Genomic DNA, 21,054 nt, shown 5'->3' on the forward strand with positions numbered 1-21,054 from the left:
AATTACTCCTTGATCCATGGGGCTGCAAAATGAATATTGTGTTAGGCGGCATGAAAACAACATTATTCTCTTTGTGAATCTCCATCAGAACTCTTGGGTGACCAGATACATCGTCAGTGAGCAGTTATATTTTGTAAGGGATCTGTTTTTTGAACCATAGATCTCAACAGTGGGCTTAAAATACTTGCCAAATCACCAGATCCAGTAGTTGGTAATGGACAGGGAAGTCTGGCATGCTGTAGTCCATGGAGTCGCAAAGTGTCGGACACAACTGAACAACAGAACTGAGCTAAAGCCATGTTATAAACAGATGTACTATCACCCAGACTTTTGTTGCCACATTGATAGAGCATAGGCAGGGTAGATTTAGCATAATTCAAGGGGCCTTTGATCCATGAGGCTGCAAAATGAATATTGTGATAGGCAGCTCGTAGCTCAGTTGGTAAAGAATCTGCCTGCAGTGCAGAAGACCCGGGTTCATTTCCTGGGTTGAGAAGGTTCCCTGGAGAAGGAGATGGCAACCCACTCCAGTATTCTTGCCTGGAAAATCCCATGGACAGAGGAGCCTGACAAGCTACAGTCCATGGGGTCTCAAGAGTCAGACATGACTTAGCGACTAAACCACCACCACCAAGGGGCCCTAGGACTCTCAAAAAGGGAAATGAACATTGGCTTCAGCTTAAAGTCACCAGCTGTATAACTATGAAAATCCTAGGTGACATCTTCTTTTAATATAATGCTATTTTATCTACATTGCAAATCTTTTGTTTAGCGTAGCCACCTTCATTACTTGTCTTAGTTAGATCTAGATAATTTGTTGCAACTTCTGCATCAATACTTGCTGCTTCACCTTGAAGTCTTATGTTATGGAGATGGCTTCTTTTCTTAAATCTCATGAACTAGGTTCAGACTTTTCTCTTGGAGCTTCCTCACTTCTCTCAGGATAGAATTTAAGAGAGAGCCTTGCTTCGAATTAGACTTTGACATAAGGGAATGTTATACCTGGTTTGCTTTTATCAAATCACTAAAGCTGATTCCATATCCTCCATAAGGTTGTTTCACTTTCTTATTCTTATTATTTATGTTTTCACTGGAGTAGCACTTTTAATTTCTTTCAAGAACATTTCCTTTGCATTCACAGCTTAGCTAACTGTTTGACTCATGAGGCCTAGTTTCTGACCTGTCTTAGCTTTCAACACTCCTTCCCCATTAAGCTTAATCATGTCTAGTTTTTGTTATTCAGTTGCTAAGTCATGTCCAAGTCTTTGAGACCCCATGGACTGTAGCACACCAGTCTTCCCTGTGTGTTTGCTCAAACTCATATCCATTGAGTCAGTGATGCCATCTGACCATCTCATCCTCTGTCATCCCCTTCTCCTCCTGCCTTCAGTCTTTCCCAGGGTCCTTTCCAATGAGTCAGCTCTTTGCATTAGGTGACCAAAGTATCGGAGCTTCAGCATCAGTCCTTCCAATGAATATTCAGGGTTGATTTCCTTAGGATTGACTGGTTTGATCCCCTTTGCTATCCAAGGGACTTTCAGAGTCTTCTCCAGCACACAGTTCAAACACATCAGTTCTTCGATGTTCAGACTTCTTTATAATCCAACTCTCACATCTATACATGACTGTTGAAAAAACCAGAGCCCAGAGCTTTGACTATTCGGACCTTTGTCACCAAACTGACGTCTCTGCTTTTTAATATGCTATCTAGGTTTCTCATTGCTTTTCTTCCAAGGAACAAGCATCTTTTAAAATCTTGGCTGCAGCCACCATATCCTTAGTGATTTTGGAGCCCAAGAAAATAGTCTGTCACTGTTTCCATTGTTTCCCCATATATTTGCAATGAAGTGATATTACCAGATGTCATTATCTCGTTTTTTGAATGTTGAGTTTTAAGCTAGCCTTTTCACTCTCCTCTTTCACCTGCATCAAGCTTTTGATTTAAAGTAAGAGATGTGTGATGAAGCTTCTTTTCACCTGAACACTTAATAGGCTTATTTGGGGTTAGCAGGGTTATTAATTTCAGTATTGTTGAGTCAGGGATTAGGGAAACATGAGGAGAGGGAGAAAGATGGGAGGACAGCTAGGTGACGGAGCAGCAGTGAGACACAACATTCATCGAGTAAGTTTCCCATTTTATATGGGCATGGTTTCTGGTACCCCAAAACAAATTAAGTGGTAACATCAAAGATTGTTGTTCACACCAGAACAAATCTAATAATAATGATGAAAAAGTTTGAAATAGTGCCAGAATAACCAAAATGTGACCCAGAAACACAAAGTGAGCAAATGCTACTGGAAAAATGGCACCAATAGACTTGCTCAAACAGGGTTGTTCCAGAGTTCCAATTTGGTGGATATTTTTTTTTAAATGCAGTATCTGCAAAATATAATGAGGTATGCTTATATTCTTGAAAAACTGCTGAAGCTTCAGTTTAAAGCTATAGGAGTCTACAGCCTTTTTGCCTAGGGTTACAATGCTCACAACCCACAAGTTTGATTGGTGACATCTCTAGTTTTACCAAAGTGGCACTGTATGCAAAAACCTGCATACAATTGCTATCAGAGAGAAAAGACTCAGTATGGGACAAGAGGGGAAAAGTCCACAACTTTGTCAACTAGAAATGAAAGAAACACATATAAGAAAAAGTTTCACCTGTGACATTCAGAGATAGTATCTGCAATTGATAAGAATAGTGGACCAGCCAAGAATCTAACCATAAAAATACTGGAAATGAGAAAGCCATAAAAGGTTTAATAAACTCTTAATACATCCCTGGCTGATTGGGAAACCTGAGAGAACCCAACAGAAAATAAAAATCAAGAAAACTAACAAACTGACTGAACCTTGAATGTGCTCCCTATCCCACAGCAAATTAGGTCTCAGAGAGGAGGAGTCTTATATATTTGGAGCATTTGAACACAGTCTCTGCCAAATCATTGGCTAACCAGTGATGTGTTGAAACACAGAGGAAACTTCTAGAAAGACAGGTAAAAAAAAAGAATAAAATTGCTAACAGAAACCCATCCGTCATGTGAGAGACAAGATACACACAGTCTCAATTAAAGATTTATTTGTTAAAGTGAAACTTAGGAAAATAATTTTGGAATACATAGCTGTTACAGGATATCCCAAAATGTCTGCTTTTCTAGAAAAATTAAAGCCATGCCAAAAAAAAAAAAAATGAACAGTAAAGTGTGACCATACTCAGGGGGGAAAGTAGACAATAGAAATGATTTCTCAAGAGCTTCCCTGGTGGTCCAGTGGTTAAGAATCCACTTGCCAGTGCTGGGGATACGAGTTTGATCCCTGTTCGGGGAAGATCCCACCTGCCACAGAGCAACTAAGCCCATACTGCCACAACTACTGAAGTCTGAATGCCTAGAGCCTGTGCTCTGCAGCAAGAGAAGCCACCACAATGAGAAGCCCATGCACGGCAACGAAGAATAGTCCAGACTTACTACAACCAGGGAAAGCCCACGTATAGCAATAAAGATCCAGGGCAGGTTAAAAAAATTTTAATTTAAAATGTAAAAGAAAAAGCTTAGAAACAAGAAATGGCTTCTCAGTAGGCCCAGTTGTTGGATTTAACAGATACTTAAGAGCCCTTTTTGTAAATGTATTCAAAGAGTTACAGGAAAATATGTTCAGAGAATTATAGGAAAATATGGTAACAAGAAAAGACTCTGATGCTGGGAAAGGTTGGGGGCGGGAGGAGAAGGGGACGACGGAGAATGAGATGGCTGGATGGCATCACCGACTCTGTGGACATGAGTTTGAGTGTACTCCAGGAGTTGGTGATGGACAGGGAAGCCTGGCGTGCTGTGATTCATGGGGTCGCGGAGAGTCGGACACGACTGAGCGACTGAACTGAACTGAACTGATGGTAACAAGAAATAAGGAGTGAGTAATTTCAGTTTTTCAAATGCTAATTTATGAGTTGAAAATTACAGTAACAGAAATTTATAATTTATTAGATGAGCTCAACAGATTTTAGATGACAGAAGAAAGAGTGAACATGAAAGATTAATAGAAATTATTCATTTTGTAAAAAACAGGGGAAAAGATGAAGAGAAATGATAGAGCTTAAGAAATGTGTGAAACAACGTCAAGTGCACCAGATTTGTGTAATGGCGTCCTAGAAAGAAAGGAATGAGAGAAAGAGACAAGAAGGAAAAACATTTAAAGGAATATTAATAATTTCCAGAGACTTCCCAAATTTGGTGAGAAATGTTAATCCATAGATCCAAGAAATTAAAAAAAAAAAATAGTATAAACACAAGTTACATTGTTGAAAGACAAAGATGAAAAATCTTGAAAGCAGCAAGTAAAAAAGAACTAATGTGGAGGATAGCAGCAATTGGTTTAATAGTTTGACTTATCAGAAACATTTAAGGCCAGAAGACAGTAAAATGACAGTCACCAAAAGACAACAAAATTGCCAACCAAGAATTCTAAATTCAGTAAAATTATTTTACAAGTATGAAGGTGAAATGAAAATATTCCTATGTAAACAAAGATTGAGAGACATATTGTTTAAAAGACCTGCCTTTGAAGAAACACTAAAAAAAAAATTCTTTAAGTTGTAAAGAATGGAAACTATAATCCACAGGAAGAAATAGAAAGTACTAAAAATGATAAATATGTGGGTGGGTATAAATGGCTGTATATTTTTTTTAATTTTTAAAGGGACATGAGATTATTTAAAGCAATAGTACTAGCATTATAGTGTTAAGATTGTAATATACATAGACGTGTGACAATAGCACAAAGAAGGGTAAAGGAAATAGAACTCTCTTGGAGTGAAATTGCTGTATTTTGTTGTAATTAATTCACTATTAATTTGAGGTTGTTTGTAATAAGTTGAAGAGCTATTGATATATTGTAACCCCTGGAGCAACTTCTCTTACCTAAAAAAGAAGAACAAAATCAACAGAGAAGTTACATTTGCATGCTGAAGAATGTTTAATTGCAAAGAAGACAATAAAGAATGAAAAGAGGGGAGAAAAAAAGATACATAGATAACAAATAGCCTAGTGGCTGATATAAATTTAACCATATTAATAATTTCATTAAATGTGAACATTAGGGCTTCCCAGGTGGTGCTAGTGGTAAAGAACCTGCATGCCAGTGAGGGAGACTTAAGAGACACAGGTTTGAACCTTGGATCAAGAAGGTCCCCTGGAGGAGGTCGTGGCAACCCACTCCAGTATCTTGCCTGGAGAATCCCATGGACAAAGAAATCTGGAGGGCTACAATCTATAGGGTTGCAAAGAGTCAGACACAACTGAAGCGACCTAGCACACCCACATGAATATAGGAAAGATTCCAAAAAGTAAAGATTGAGAAAAGTAGTGACTGGGTACATAATGATAATAAGGGATTATTGTTTAATATTGGAGATGTAAAGTCTGTTCTTGCATCTTCATCTGTTAAATACGTACTTAAATATTAGGGGTGAAATGATATACCAGCAATTTGCCTTAAAATGCTGCTGCTGCTGCTGCTAAGTCACTTCAGTCGTGTCCGACTCTGTGTGACCCCATAGACGGAAGCCCACCAGGCTCCCGCGTCCCTGGGATTCTCCAGGCAAGAACACTGGAGTGGGTTGCCATTTCCTTCTCCAATGTGTGAAAGTGAAAAGTGAAAGTGAAGTCGCTCAGTCGTGTCCGACCCCTAGCGACCCCATGGACTGCAGCCCACCAGGCTTCTCCATCCATGGGATTTTCCAGGCTAGAGTACAGATGGGAAAAAAATAAACTTAGAGAAATTGATGAAACAATGACAGAATGTAATTTTGACTGACAGCCCCTTTGGGCTAATTCCTTGTCATTTTGACATACTGCTGTTTTTTGGGTGCTTTCTTTTAGAGCAAAATGTTCCAGGTTCACTTTCTACCTTTACTACTTATACTAGCATTCTATTGCTACATTAAAAAGAATTGCAGTAGTTGTCCCTTATCCATCATTTCTCTTCTCAAGTTTTAATTACCAGTCAACTGTGGTCCAGAATATTAAATGGAAAATTCAAGAATAAATAGTTGATAAGTTTGAAGTTGCATGCTATGCTGAGAAGCATGGTAAAAATTCTCACACATCCAGCTTTGTCTCTTTCCATCCTACCTGGAACGTGAATCATACCATTGTCCAATGTACTCCACCAGTTAGACACTTCGTAGCTCTTGTAGGTTATCAAATCTGCTATAATAGTATTGCTGTGATTGTGTTCAAGTTTCCCTTATTGTATTTAATATTGACCTGAATGCACAAGAGCAGTGATGCTGGCGTTTTGGATATGTCAAAGAAAAGCCATAACTGCTTCCTCTAAGTGAAAAGGTGAAAGTTCTAGACTAAACAGGGAGAGAAAAAAATATGTGCTGAGTTTGCAAAGATGTTTGTTAAGAATAAATTTCTGTCTGTGACATTGTGAGGAAGGAAAAGGAAACTCCTGTTTGTTTTGCTGTGATACATCAAAGTGCAAAAGTGAAGGCCACAATACTTGATGAATTCTTAGTTAAGATGGAAAAGGAATTAAATTTATATAAAATATTTTGAAAGGAATTAAATTTTTATAAAATATTTATATAAAAATATTTTAAAATATTTTGAATGAAAATATTCAAATTTTATTGCAGTATATTGTTATAATTGTTATGTTAGTTACTGTTGTTAATCTCTCACTATGCCTAATTTATCAATTTAACTTTTATCATAGGCATGTTCGTGTTGGTAAAAAACATAGTATATCAACGGTTCAGGACAATTAGCAATTTCAGACATCTACTGGGCATCTTGGAATATATCCCACACAGTTAACGGGGACAACTGTACTTCAAACTTCGAGGCTTAAAGGAATATGTATTCATTGTCTCCTGTACTTTCTGTAGGTCAGAAATTTGTGAATGACTTAGCTGTTTTTTACTTTAGATTCTCTCATAGGGTTACAGTTAAGCCAGGGCCTTAACCTCTGAGGTCTTGATAATAAATTTGCTACTTCCATAATGGTTCAGTCATGTGATTGTTAAGTTAGTGTTTATTGTTGGTAGGAAGCCTTATATCCTTACCATGTTGACCTCTTAGTAGTACTGTTTCAAGGCTGCAAGCCTCCCCCAGAATGAATGATCCAAGAGAGAATAAAGTGGACACTTCTATGTCTTTTATGACCTCAAAAGTCATATAGCATCATTCTCACAATATTCTTTAGGTTACACTTGTCAGCCTTATTCATTTTTGGAAGAGATTCTATTAAGGGCATGAATACTAGGAGACAGTGGTCTTTTGGGAGCTACACTGTAGGCTACATTACCCTAGAACAGAAATCTCCCACAAGCACTAGTTCCTTTTGATAGAGAATAGTATGTAAAAATCAGAATCTTGTCACTAAGGATCAGTTCAGTTCAGTCGTTCAGTCATGTCTGACGCTTTGCGACCCCATGAACTGCAGCATGCCATGCCTCCCTGTCCATCACCAACTCCCGGAGTTTACTCAAACCCATGTCCGTTGAGTCGGTGATGCCATCCAGCCATCTCATTCTCTGTCATGCCCTTCTCATCCTGACTTCAATCTTTCCCAGCATCAGGGTCTTTTCAAATGAGTCAGTTCATCAGGTGGCCAAAGTATTGGAGTTTCAGCTTCAACATCAATCCTTCCAGTGAATATTCAGGTCTGATTTCCTTTAGGATGGACTGGTTGGATCTCCTTTCAGTCCAAGGGACTCTCAAGAGTCTTCTCCAACACCACAGTTCAAAAGCATCGATCTTCGGCACTCAGCCATAGTCCAACTCTCACATCCATACGTGACTACTGGAAAAACTATAGCTTTGACTAGACGGACCTTTTTTGGCAAAGTAATGTCTCTTCTATTTAATATGCTATCTAGGTTGGTCATAGCTTTCCTTCCAAGGAGCAAGTTTCTTTTAATTTCATGACTACAATCATCTGCGGTGATTTTGGAGTCCAAAAAATAAAGTCTGTCACTGTTTCCACTGTTTCCCCATCTATTTCCCATGAAGGGATGGAACCAGATGCCATGATCTTAGTTTTCTGAATGTTGAGTTTTAAGCCAGCTTTTCCACTCTCCTCTTTCACTTTCATCAAGAGGCTCTTTAGTTTTTTACTTTCTGCCATAAGGGTGGTGTCATCTGCATATCTGAGGTTATTGATATTTCTCCCAGCAATCTTGATTCCAGCTTGTGCTTCATCCAGTGCAGCATTTCTCATGATGTATTCTGCCTACAAGTTAAATAAGCAGGGTGACAGTAATACAGCCTTGACGTATTCCTTTCCTGATTTGGAACCAGTCTGTTCCATGTCCAGTTCAAACTGTTGCTTCTTGACCTGCATATAGATTTCTCAGGAGGCAGGTCAGGTGGTCTGGAATTCCCATCTGTTGAAGAATTTTCCACAGTTTGTTGTGATTCACTGAGAATACTCATTGTCAACTGGTTATCATTTCTGCTAGGTACCATTAGTATGTAGAGCTAAGAAATACATATATTTGTATATATACATTGTGCTTAAATGATGCATTCATATTAATATTTCTGACTTAAATTTATCATAACAGAGTTTTTACCTCTTTGATTTTGTTTCGCATCTTTATTTTTTGGAAATACATAAAGAATTTACTTAGTTAAAAAATCAGAATGTTTAGAGAAGTCTTTCTTAAATCCTTCCCTAAAGGGTATCCCTTTTCTACCTTGTATCCAACTTTGTTTTTTTCTCTCTCCTTCAGTGTTTCATATTGCAAATGTAGATAAATGCATACACAAATACAGGGGCATGTATTCTTATTCTCCATCCTCTTCCCTTTCAATCGCCTATCTCCTACAAAAGATAGCATATTTTATATGGTGTTCTGTACCTTATATTTTCATTTGACAGTATATCCTGGGCATTACTACATAACTTTACTTGCAGATTTTTTGTATTTTCTTATGTCTGAATAGGATTCATTTTGCAGATAGACTATTGAGAGTCTTTTTGGTTGTTGCCAGTCTTTTGCTGGCAATAATGTGAGGTGAATAATCCTGTATCATTTCATATTTGTGCCAAGTGTGTTGGTGGGGTAGATTGCTAAAGTAATGTAGCTGGGGCAAAGAAAAAAATTGTGTACAGTTTTGTTGGATATTTTCAAATTCCCCCTTCATAGGTATTATGCCATTTTTGCTCTCCCATTAAAGATTCCATGAGGATTAAATGAGTTCATGTACATAGAGTGCCTGACACAATGACCATTTAATTGACAATAGCTATTACCCTAAAATCAATATCCTTAGACCTTTCATACATTGTTTAATGAATTTCAAGACATATAAATACATTTCTATATACATAACATTTCTTTTTATATGTAGCCCCTTTAATTATCTTGTGCTAAACTAAACACTTGGTGATAGATCATTCCAGAATGTTTATGTTTTAAGAGGTTGAAGAACAATTGTTGTTCAGCTGCTCAGTCGTGTCCAACTCTTTGCAACCCCGTGGACTGTAGCATGCCAGGGTTCCCTGTCCTTCACCATCTCCTGGAGCTTACTCAAACTCATGTCCATTGAGTCAGTGATGCCATCCAACCACCTCATCATCTGTTGTCCCCTTCTCCTCCTGCCTTCAATCTTTCCCAGCATTGGTCTTTTCTAATAAGTCTGCTCTTCACATCAGGCAGCCAAAGTATTAAGAGCTTCAGCTTCAGCATCAGTCTTCCATTGAATATACAGGGTTGATTTCCTTTAAGATTGACTGGTTTGATCTCCCTGTGCAAGGGACTCTCAAGAGTTCTCCAGCACTACAGTTCAAAAGCATCAATTCTTGGATGCTCAGCCTTCTTTTTGGTCTAACTGTCACATCCATACATGGCTACCAGATAAACCATACCTTTGACTGTACAGACCTTTGTTGGCAAAGAAATGTCTCTGCTTTTTAATACACTGATTAGGTTGGTCGTAGCTCTTCTTCCAAGGAGCAGGCGTCTTTCAATTTCATGGCTGCAGTCGCCATCTGCAGTGATTTTGGAGCCCAGGAAAGTAAAGTCTGTCACTATCTACATTGTTTCCCCATCTAATTGCCGTGAAGTGATGGGACCGGATACCATGATTTTATTGAAAAGCAATAAAGCCCCTGAAAGAACATTTATATAGGACGTCCTGTTCTTTCATATGTTATCAGACATTGAGGTTTACATTTACAAAGTAGCAGTTTATATCAGAATGTTTCTGTCCTGTAAAATCATTCAAAATTATGGTGGTAAATTCTTCAAACTGCAGAATACTTGGGGGAAATAATTATCCTCACTGAGCCTGCGTTTTAATGTTTTATTTTTGGAACCACCTATGGTTTAACTAGTTGAGTACAGGTTAAGGTGATGGGCTCTAGTCTGCTCAGTGACCACAGGCTATACCTCTCTGTCTCAAATATTGTAACTGGTTTTTTAGAAATGTTTTTCTTTTGATTTAATCTAAACAAGTAATAATTTGCTATTTAATAAAGGACGAGTACATGTTTATTAGTAATTTAAGTAAAACTAGATACATTTATTTTAGTAGTTTGTTAAACTTTTCTGAAAATTCTGTTATATTATCTGCCAGTGCTTCATCATCTTTGTAACATTCTAGATTTATAAATTAGTACATGACACTTATTCTTTACACATTTAAATTTATTTCTAGGTGCTAACTGCCAAAGAAAGGAAAACTCAAATTGACGATAGAAACAAGTTGACTGAGCATTTTATTATCACACTGCCTATGTTGCTGTCAAAGGTACAGTTTCCATTTTCAGTTTTGTGATTGTATGCCACCAAATTTGCTTACTACACTGTACTATTAAAGTAGTTACATCTTTTTCTTTGCTTCTTCTTCTAGTATTCTGCAGATGCAGAGAAGGTAGCAAACTTGCTTCAAATCCCACAGTATTTTGATCTAGAAATTTATAGCACAGGTAGAATGGAAAAGGTAAGAAACTGTAAAATTGAAATTCTGCTATTACAGTCTGTTTTATTAACTGGATTATTTTATTTTCATGTAATATATAGGCTTATTATATGACAGATCCTTAGTTTTGTTTTTTGTTATTAATCTAAATATCATAGTTTTTTTTCCTCTGCAGCATCTAGATGCTTTATTAAAACAGATTAAATTTGTTGTGGAGAAACATGTAGAATCAGATGTTCTGGAAGCCTGCAGTAAAACCTATAGCATCTTATGCAGTGAAGAGTATACCATCCAGAACAGAGTTGACATAGCTCGAAGCCAACTGATTGATGAGTTTGTAGATCGATTCAATCATTCTGTGGAAGATCTATTGCAAGAGGTTGGTTTTTAAAGTTAATGTATACATATAATAATTTTGGCTAATAATTTTCAAGGTAGCTGAGTTTGTAAATTTTTTCCATTTTAAAATAAAATTTAGTAGAATTCTCTAATGTTTTCACAGCTTGGCAGCATTATTGCAGTTCATTTTATAAAGATCAGCCTTAGTTACACTTTATTTTAAAAAACCTGTTTCATAACAAGCAGGTTTTTTTGTTTTTTTCTTTTAAGGAAAATCTTTTTAAGCCAGCTTTTTTAACTCATGTTTTTCATTTTCTATTCCTGGAATCTAAATTGCATTTTAATATTACTGAACTATTATGATGTAATAGTGAATAGAACATGAAAATAAAGTGTGCTAATAACGAATGACTGCTCACCAGTGGTGTGCCTAGGAAAGCAGCAAGCACCTCCAACTGTTTACTTTTATGATTATTTCTGTGATTCCTGAGTCTTGCCATCTTCCTTCAATCTATATAAGGCAACCTGGAATTCCCACAGCTTTGTATGTCCTGACAGCCAGGCTCATAGGATTTCTTTTTAATCCCTATAATCAATTTTCCCCTATTTTTAATTTTAACTTTTAATTTTTTTCAACTACTTTAAAAGTTTTACTGTGATTTTACAGTTAAACATGTAAGTGAGAGTAAAATCTTTGAAATAACCATTAAAATATTTAAAGTATATATCCTTCCACTCAGCAGTTGCAAGGAATTTATCCTAAGGTATTAATCAGAAAAGGATACAAAGTCATGTTTATGACATTGTTTAAAATGCAAAAGTGGTCATCTCTGGATTTTGAACTTAACAGGTGTTGTTTATTTTCTGGTATTTTGCTTATTTGTACTTTCTCATTTACCAGCAGTGAATATGTACTCTTTGTATAATTCAAAAGAATTTTTCTTTATATGGTATGTATTAAAAGACTTTCATGTGAATTTGAGGATGAGTAAATTTATGGTAGTGAGGTGCTATCTGCTTTCTGATTATAGGGAGAAGAAGCTGATGATGATGATATTTACAATGTTCTTTCTACATTAAAGCGGTTAACCTCTTTTCACAAGTATGTCATTTTATTTAAAGTAGATTTAGTGAATATCCTACATTAACATAAAACAAACTGATTGTAATGTTTAGCATCTGTGTAACAATGGGAAATTTTAGACAAATATTGAGATGTAAATTTTTTATTCAGATTTTCTCAAGATAAATTGAGTTTTTTGTTATTATTTGATTACTTATGGAATAAGATTTATCTTTCAGCATAGTGAATGTACACTCTACATTGTAAAAACTTGAAGATAATTTGTTTTATTAACAAATTAGATGGGCTTACTCTGTAAGCTAGAGTTTTGTAGGTATAATTTTCAGTTCATAGGTCTTAGAAAGCTTGCTAAATAAGAATCACAATTTTGACAAAAGCCATAAAAGTTATTTCCATATGCTTTTTTCCCTGAATTGTTCTTGTTTGCCTGTTTATTATTGTGTTCTTACTGTGTAGATAGAACAGTTGGATTTGAGTAAGGAAAAAAGGCTCAGATCAGTGAAATAGGTATCATTTTCAAATTCTACTTTACATATCCCTTGTAATGAGACATGTTTATCGTCTCCATGAAGAGGGGGAAGTAAAGAATTTTGTTGTGAAAAAGAATATTTAGGTATAGCTCTTACTTTAATAAATACTTCAGAGTCATTTCAAAAGCAGTGTCTAAAATCTAAGCGTTTTCTGTATACACAAGTATATTTTCGGAATTCCATGGAGAGATAGACTCATATCTGAAAAAATATTTTGACATCTGAAAATAAAAGTTGACAACCAGTGTCAAAACTGCTTTTCAAGAAAATATTTTGACACTTGAAAATAAAAGTTGACAGCCAGTAATCATACTGTTTTTAGTAGCAGAGCTCATGAGAATTTACAGTGTCAGTCTTACCTCACTCAGAAGTCCTCAGCCCATGTAGACGGCTACACTAAAGTTTTTGAACTGTGCCATGTTTCCCTTACCCTGACTTTGTCTTTCGTGTCTTTTGTTGTCTCCATCTTGTGATGATTACAGATCTCTTTCAAAAATGTATTTATACTTTGAAATTATAAATGAATTTGTTTAAATATGCTTTAAAATATACTAGAAAGAATGGTAACCTTCACTTAAACATAGTATTATTGATTTCTCTTAATGAATTCCTAATATCAGCTTCTGCTCTCTTTCTCTGCCCACCTCTGTCCTCTTCTCTCCCTCATTCCCATCTTCCCTCTTTTTCTTTTCTCTCTCTGTTTCTTCCCCTCTTTCTCTTTTTCCTTCTAAGTTTGGAGATTTGAACATTTCCTTATGGAACTTTTATACTTCTGCTAGAAAATGAAATTATGTTATTTTTCCCCCATTGAAACTGAGCTCAACAAATTTAAACTTTCTTCCACTCTAGAATAAAGTTAATGCATCTTTGTTTATTTTAGCGCTCATGATCTCACAAAATGGGATCTATTTGGTAATTGCTACAGATTATTGAAGACTGGAATTGAACATGGAGCTATGCCAGAACAGGTAGGAGTTTATCGTTATTCCTTCCATGTCGTTTTATTTATTTATTTATTTTGGCTGTGCTGGGTCTTAGTTGCAGCTTGCAACTCCATTGCAGGATGCATATGGGATTTAGTTTCCCAACCAGGGATCGAACACAGCCCTCCTGCATTGGGAGCACAAAATCTTACCCACTGGACCGCCAATAAAGTCCTTCTGTGTCATTTTAGAAAGCGAAGCTTTTCTGAGATCGTGTAGGATTATCAAAAGCCTTTCATGGAAACATAGTTGACAATTCTTAAATTCAGCCACCTCCTTTGAGAATTATCACCATAGTGATTGAGTGTTACAGATAGGTATATTTTACCTTCAGATTTGAACAGAAAAAAATAGAAAAAGTTTGCCAAAATGTAGCAGAAGTTTAATATGAATTTTTAATTTTGAAGTAAGTATTGTTACTCTTTTAGGAAAAATGCCATTAATTACTCTAGAAGCAATTTCACAACTTGATCAATTTAATGTAATGAAAATTTCTGATCATGTGTGTTTCAGGCACTGTTCTAGGTATTGATAAGAGTAAGCCTTAGATATGGCTTAGTTTTTGTGGAAGAATCATAGTTAAATAAGTTTAGAGGCTTTTAGCAGATTTTTAGACTTTTGTATTCATATGTAGGTTGGAGTGAAAAAGTTTCTGTAGTCTGAAAGAGATTCTGTCAGTTATCATACAGAGAATTAAGAATATAATATTTTTATGTGAGAATTAAGTTGTGAGTTATTAATTAGCAATTGTAATTATTGCTAATTAACAGTAACAATATGTTGTTAAGAAGTAAGAGTTATTTTGTACATTGCAGACACTTATTCATATAGACCAAAATATTAATACTATCCCTGTGGTTTAATACTATCCCTGTGGTTAGGTACAGATGATGTTTAAGGGTGAGTTCATCCATTCCTATTTTGGTAATATGGGATGCTTAAATGACATTTCATTATACTAAAGCAATAACAATGTCAATAGATGTAACAAAATTATTAATTCACATTAAAACTTAATTGCAGAAACAATGCTTTATTATTGCTATGATTAACTCTTAAGTTGCCTTAATTCATATCTTTGATCTCTACTTTGTAGGCACTCTTAATAACAAATGTCCCTGATTGTATTAGATGTTTTATTAGTTTGTGCAAAAATATTGAGTATTTGACCCCTTGTTTGTTCTTCATTTATTGTTGACTCTTCCAACTTTTATCCTCTTTTTATCTCAAACTTCTCAGTAGCCTAAATGCAATTCACTGATACTCTAAGCTGTGCTTCAGACTTGAAATGATAGAGTTAAGATAATCTCTTTTTTGGTCTACTTATTTTCCTCAAGAAGAGAATAAGAACAGCACTTTGCTGTTTTGTCTGGAGATTATATCTAAATTTATTTTTAATTCTCAATACCATCATTTCTCAGTGGTCTTTCTAAAGAATGTAATTGCTTTTTAGTCAGTGTAATTTTTTGTTTTAGACCTGACTTGTTATAGTATCACCAATATTTTTTGGTGATTATGCTAGATTTCTGTTATTTATTTGTACTACGTATGCATTTTTTTACCCCATCTTATTTTGATTTCTTTGAGTAAAAGGACATATTTATGTGACATTTGCTTTAGCTTTGTTAACTTCTTAGGCACATTCTTTAAACTTTAATCATGTGTATGCATTTTGAGTACATCATTACTAGGTTGTACTTGTATTCATTTTAGCAATTAGAGATTATTTAGCATTAGCAACTCTTAGAAGCATCTCTTTAGATACCCAGTATTGAAAATCCAAAACGTGAATTCAGTCATTTCTTCATAGGACCAAGAAAATAAAAAAGTAGAAGTGTTAGTCGCTCAGTTGTGTCCAACTCTTTGCGACCCCATAACTGTAGCTCGCCAGGCTCTTCTGTCCATGGAATTCTGTCCATTCTGCCCATGAAATTCTCCAGGTGAGGATCCTGGAGTGTGTAGCCATTGCCATGCAAGCTTGCTTTTTTAAACTCCAACTCTGTTCCTTTCATTTAGAATCCAAAATATATATCAGAAAACTACCACAATGTGTACTATTATTAAACTTCAGTTATGCTTAACATTTTGAAGGTAGATTAAAATTTATTTACCAACTGTTTTGTGGAACTGTATTGTCCTTTTATGTTTGACTGTTCATTTTCTATGGTAACCATTTCAATGAGAAGTTTTACAGTTCTACTCTTTGGGATTCACTGAGTTCTTCTTTTCCTTCCTCTTTCCATGATCTCATTTCAGTGCTGTTTTAACTATTATAGTACAATATGTAAAACCAAATTTTTAAAAATCTAGCTGTTCTTAAAATACGTTTTTAAAGTTGAACTATAAAAAAGTTATAAAAGAAAAATTAACTTGTTTCCTTCCGTTCATCAGTTGTCTATTTCCCATAGTTGCACACTCACGTTTGCACTTGCTCTCTCCCTCTCTCTCTCTTCCTCCCCATATAATAATGTGCATGTGTAAAAATATTAATAATACTCTAGAATTTTTCTCCAGCCCTGGATCCAAGTCATAATAATGCATTACATTTTTGTAATATCTTCAGGGTTTTTTTTTTGGTCTCCTTTAAATATTAATGGTCATTCAGGCTTGTCTTTTATGACATTTTGAAGAGTACAGACCAGTTATTTTATAGAATGTTCTCCATTTAGTTTTGTCTGATCTGCATGTTTAGATTTAGATTATGCATTCTTGGCAGGAATGCTACATAAATGATACTCTGTTTTCAGTGAATCACATCAGGAAGCACATGATGGCAGTTTGTTCAGTATTGGAAATAATTAATTTTGATCACTTTAGTAAGTGAGGCCTACCAAGTAACTCCTGTGTAGAGTTGCCATGTTCTTTTTTGATGCGTAAGTAATCTGGGAAGATTCCTTAAGACTGTGTATATTATCCTGTTTCCTATCAAACTTTGACATAATAATTTGAGCATTCATTTATGATTTTGCCTGACTCGTTTATTACTATGATAGTCACAAAATGGTAACTGAAGTGGTGATTTTCTTTTATTTTATATTTATTAGTTGGTCCTCTGCTGTAAGAAAGAGCTTTTCCTTACTCCCAATAGTTATTTACTTATATATTTGTTCATTAATTTACCTTTTTAAATTTTAAACTTATTTTTAAAAATTTAGTAGTATAATGGACTTATGGTTTCCTATTTTATTCCTATTCTATTCATCTGGTTAAAACAATACTATTGTTATTTATTTTGGTGCTCAAGTTGTTGTAGATTTAGCCAGAGGGAATTTCTTTCCAGCCTACTCCTGTGTGCTTTAAATATCTTTTTGAGCATTACCATACTTTCTGGCTCAAGAATATGTTCTAAGGTCTGTTTAGGCCCTGCACCATGCTAATGAATTCTTAACCTATGGAAAACATGAAACTTACTGCAACTCCTTGACACAGTAGTCATTGGCTTGTATAGAGTGTGCATTTCAGAATTTATTGTAGTATTCATACTATTTTTAATTTGGTTAAAAAAAATGAAGGCAAAAAATTTAAATATTTAAATTCTTCTTATCCTGTTTTCTATTTCTTGTTAGTATATCTGTAAGTTATCTAAAACTCCTCTTAGGCAACATCTAAGAAAAATTAAATATTAAAATTCTGCTTTAATACATAGTTCCAAGAATCATCTTTCCATATTCTAAAAATTGAAAGCCAATAAAGAAAAATTCATAAATTATTTTGGTAAATATTTTCTATATAAAAATAGTGTGATTAAATACATAAAAAAGGAAGTTAATCATGTCAGTAACTTTGGACCTGTCAAGCCATCAATAATAGAGAATTTTAGTTTTGTGTTTATTATGTACCATGTACTATTTTAAGTCTTTGTATGCAACATTTGTTGAAGCCTCCTGACAACCCTATGGAATATACATTGTTATTCTCATTTTATTGATTATTAAACTGAAGCAAATAGACATTAACTTCCCCACAGCCTCATAACTGCTTCATACCTTCTTAAACTAAGCTTTTAAATTATTTTCATTGTCTTTTCAAATTTTCTACTGCTAGTTTGCTACTACTGTTTATAGTATTCCATGCCTTCTGATGTTTGTCCCATGTCAAACTCTTATTATTTTACATTTTTATATTTTTTCCAAACTTCTTTTGTATTGTTCTAGTGAGAATTATGGGGAGAGATTAGATGCTGATACTTTATCATTGTGAACTGAAAATCAACACTTTTCTTTCTTTTTCTTTTTTTAACTTTGGCTATGCTGAATCTTCATTGCTGCACAGGCTTCTGTAGTTGCAGTGAGTGGAAGAGAGCTGTTCTCTAGTTGCAGTGCATGGACTTTTCATTGTGGTGGATTCTCTTCTTGCAGAGCACAGGCTCTATGAGTTTCTAGACGGTTTCAGTAGTTGCAGTTCCTGGACTGTCAAGCACAGACTCAATGGTCATGTGCATGGGCTTGGTTGCTTCTGCACATGTGGGATCTTCCTGAAACAGGGATCAAACTTGTCTCCTGCATTGGTAGGTGGATTCTTTACCACTGAGCCACCAGGGAAGCCCTCAACATATTTCTTTAGACATAACACAGTATTTGGGATTAAGTTTAATTTTAGTCAAGTTATTGCTTATGATTATAATAAGGCTTATTATATAAATAATCGGACCATGTTTTCTCTCGAAGTATATCGATGTAGTCATGCTTTCCTTGAAAGGCTACATCCTTACAGAAATGTTTTCCCTTACCAACTTCTGACTATTCTTTGGGCATGCCATAACAGAACTTTTTGGAACATCTTCACGACCCTTCCACACACATCTACTTAATTCTCTGGTCCTTATTGACCAAAAATGTGTTTGAGTGTCAGGTTCTGGAAGTATAAGGGTATCTTGGAAGCAGTGTTTAACCTCAAGAGACTTTTGATCTTTTTAAAAATTCTACCTCCTTAGTATCTCTTCCTGTCATCATTCTTCTAGCCCTGCTGCCATTTCCTTAGTTTCGTCCTTCATATCTTCTCTTGCAGATTATAGTAGTAGCTGCCGATTTTGTCTTAGTAACCTGAGTTTCATCCTCTGTCCAGTCTGGGTTCTATACCAGTAATTTTCAACTATATGTGTGTGTCAAAACGTTATGGAGTTGGGTTTTTTGTTTGTTCGTTTTTTTAATACTGACATACTTTCAGATACAGTTCTGAGAAAAAATCAGTGGGATCCTTTTGGAAGGTTATTTGTCAGTCTTTATCAAAATTAAAAGTGGACATTGAGCGTTAGTAGTTTGAGGAATTTAGACTACAGGTATGTACTTGGACATAGGTACAAAGATATTCATTGCAAAATTACTTTAAAATTTAAAGCTTAAAATAGTTTTAAATGTCCAGCAACAGAAAACTGGTTATCTATGGAAGGACTGTTTTGATTCTGTGTAATATTGTGTAGTCATAATTAAAAGAGTGGGGTTGATATTATTTGTTCTATAACATTCTCTGTGAGAAGAAATTTTATGAAAAAGGCAAGGAACAGAACAATGTAAATTTAAAAGAATGATAAGATTTATATATACATGTACCTTTTGATTGACAGACTATTTCTGGAATGATACATAAGAAATTAACAGTGACTTTACCAATGGATTTCTCAGTGGAAAACTAGAGATTCGTAGTGCTCAAAAAACTTAATTTTAAGGGGGTAGGTAATTTAGGAGTTTGGGATTAACATATACACAGTACTATGTGTAAAACAGATAACCAACAAGGACCTTCTGTATAGCACAGGGAATACTATACTCAGTATTTCATAATAACCTATAGGGAAAAGAATCTGAGAAATCTGTATACACACACACTCATGTATATATTACTGAATCACTTTGCTATATACCTGAAACTAACACAACTTTGTAAATGAACTATACTTCAGTAAAAATAAAAACAAAATTATATTGTTGTAAATTTTACCATTATACTTACTGCTTTGTAAGTTTAAAAACCAGCTGTTCAAGACCAGTAGGGTAAGGTATGGGGGAGGGGCAAGATAAGGGTATGGAATTGATACAAACTACAAGTACATCATGAGGAACGCTGGGCTGGAAGAAGCACAAGCTGGAATCAAGATTGCTGGGAGAAATGTCAATAACCTCATATATGCAGATGACATCACCCTTATGGCAGAAAGTGAAGAGGAACTAAAAAGCCTCTTGATGAAAGGAGGCTTTCAAGGCTTTTTCTTGATGAAAGAGGAGAGTGAAAAGGTTGGCTTGAAGCTCAACATTCAGAAAACAAAAGATCATGGCATCTGGTCCCATCACTTCATGGGAAATAGATGGAAAAACAGTGGAAACAGTGTCAGACTTTATTTTTTTGGGATCCAAAATCACTGCAGATTCTGATTGCAGCCATGAAATTAAAAGACGCTTACTCCTTGGAAGGAAAGTTATGCCCAACCTAGTTAGTATATTAAAAAGCAGAGACATTACTCTGCCAACAGAGGTCCATCCAGTCAAGGCTGTGGTTTTTCCCGTGGTCATGTATGGATGTGAGAGTTGGACTGTGAAGAAAGCTGATCGCCAAAGAATTGATGCTTTTGAACTGTGGTGTTGGAGAAGACTCTTGAGAGTCCCTTGGACTGCAAGGAGATCCAACCAGTCCATTCTAAAGGAGATCAGTCCTGGGTGTTCATTGGAAGGACTGATGCTAAAGCTGAAACTGCAGTACTTTGGCCACCTCATGCGACGAGTTGACTCACTGGAAAAGACTCTGATGCTGGGAAAGGTTGGGGACAAGAGGAGAAGGGGACGACAGAGAACGAGATGGCTGGATGGCATCACCGACTCTGTGGACATGAGTTTGAGTGAACTCCGGGAGTTGGTGATGGACAGGGAGGCCTGGCGTGCTGTGATTCATGGGGTCGCGGAGAGTTGGACACGACTGAGCGACTGAACTGAACTGAACAGTGTATAAAAGCCAGTTATTTAGTGATAAACACTGGCAAATGAAACTTTAGAAATATGTGCCATTTACAGTAGCACCAAAAGATGCAAAATACTTAGGTATAAATCCAACAAAATATGTGCAGGATATGTATACTGAAAACTATAGAACACTAATGATAGAAATCAAAGAAGATTTTAATGAATGAAGATATATTGAGTTTGTGAATTACAAAGCTCTGTGTTGTTTAAATGTCAGTTCTCCCCAAACTTTATTAGAT

General features: G+C 35.5%; 1 protein-coding gene across 1 annotated transcript in view; it reads left to right on the forward strand.

Annotated features, from left to right (window-relative positions):
• The window catches only part of STAG1 (STAG1 cohesin complex component), a 503,309-nt gene that overhangs the window by 432,151 nt on the left and 50,104 nt on the right, over positions 1 to 21,054 (forward strand). Inside the window, exons 17-21 of the mRNA XM_055413256.2 lie at positions 10,666 to 10,758; positions 10,861 to 10,950; positions 11,105 to 11,308; positions 12,300 to 12,370; positions 13,763 to 13,850. Of these exons, the coding sequence (XP_055269231.1) occupies positions 10,666 to 10,758; positions 10,861 to 10,950; positions 11,105 to 11,308; positions 12,300 to 12,370; positions 13,763 to 13,850 (546 nt within the window). The remainder of the gene's footprint in view (positions 1 to 10,665; positions 10,759 to 10,860; positions 10,951 to 11,104; positions 11,309 to 12,299; positions 12,371 to 13,762; positions 13,851 to 21,054) is intronic.

This window comes from Moschus berezovskii, chromosome 1, assembly GCF_049115385.1.
Source record: "Moschus berezovskii isolate FMDL1 chromosome 1, NW_MosBer_1.0, whole genome shotgun sequence".
Classification (NCBI taxonomy): Eukaryota; Metazoa; Chordata; class Mammalia; order Artiodactyla; family Moschidae; genus Moschus; species Moschus berezovskii.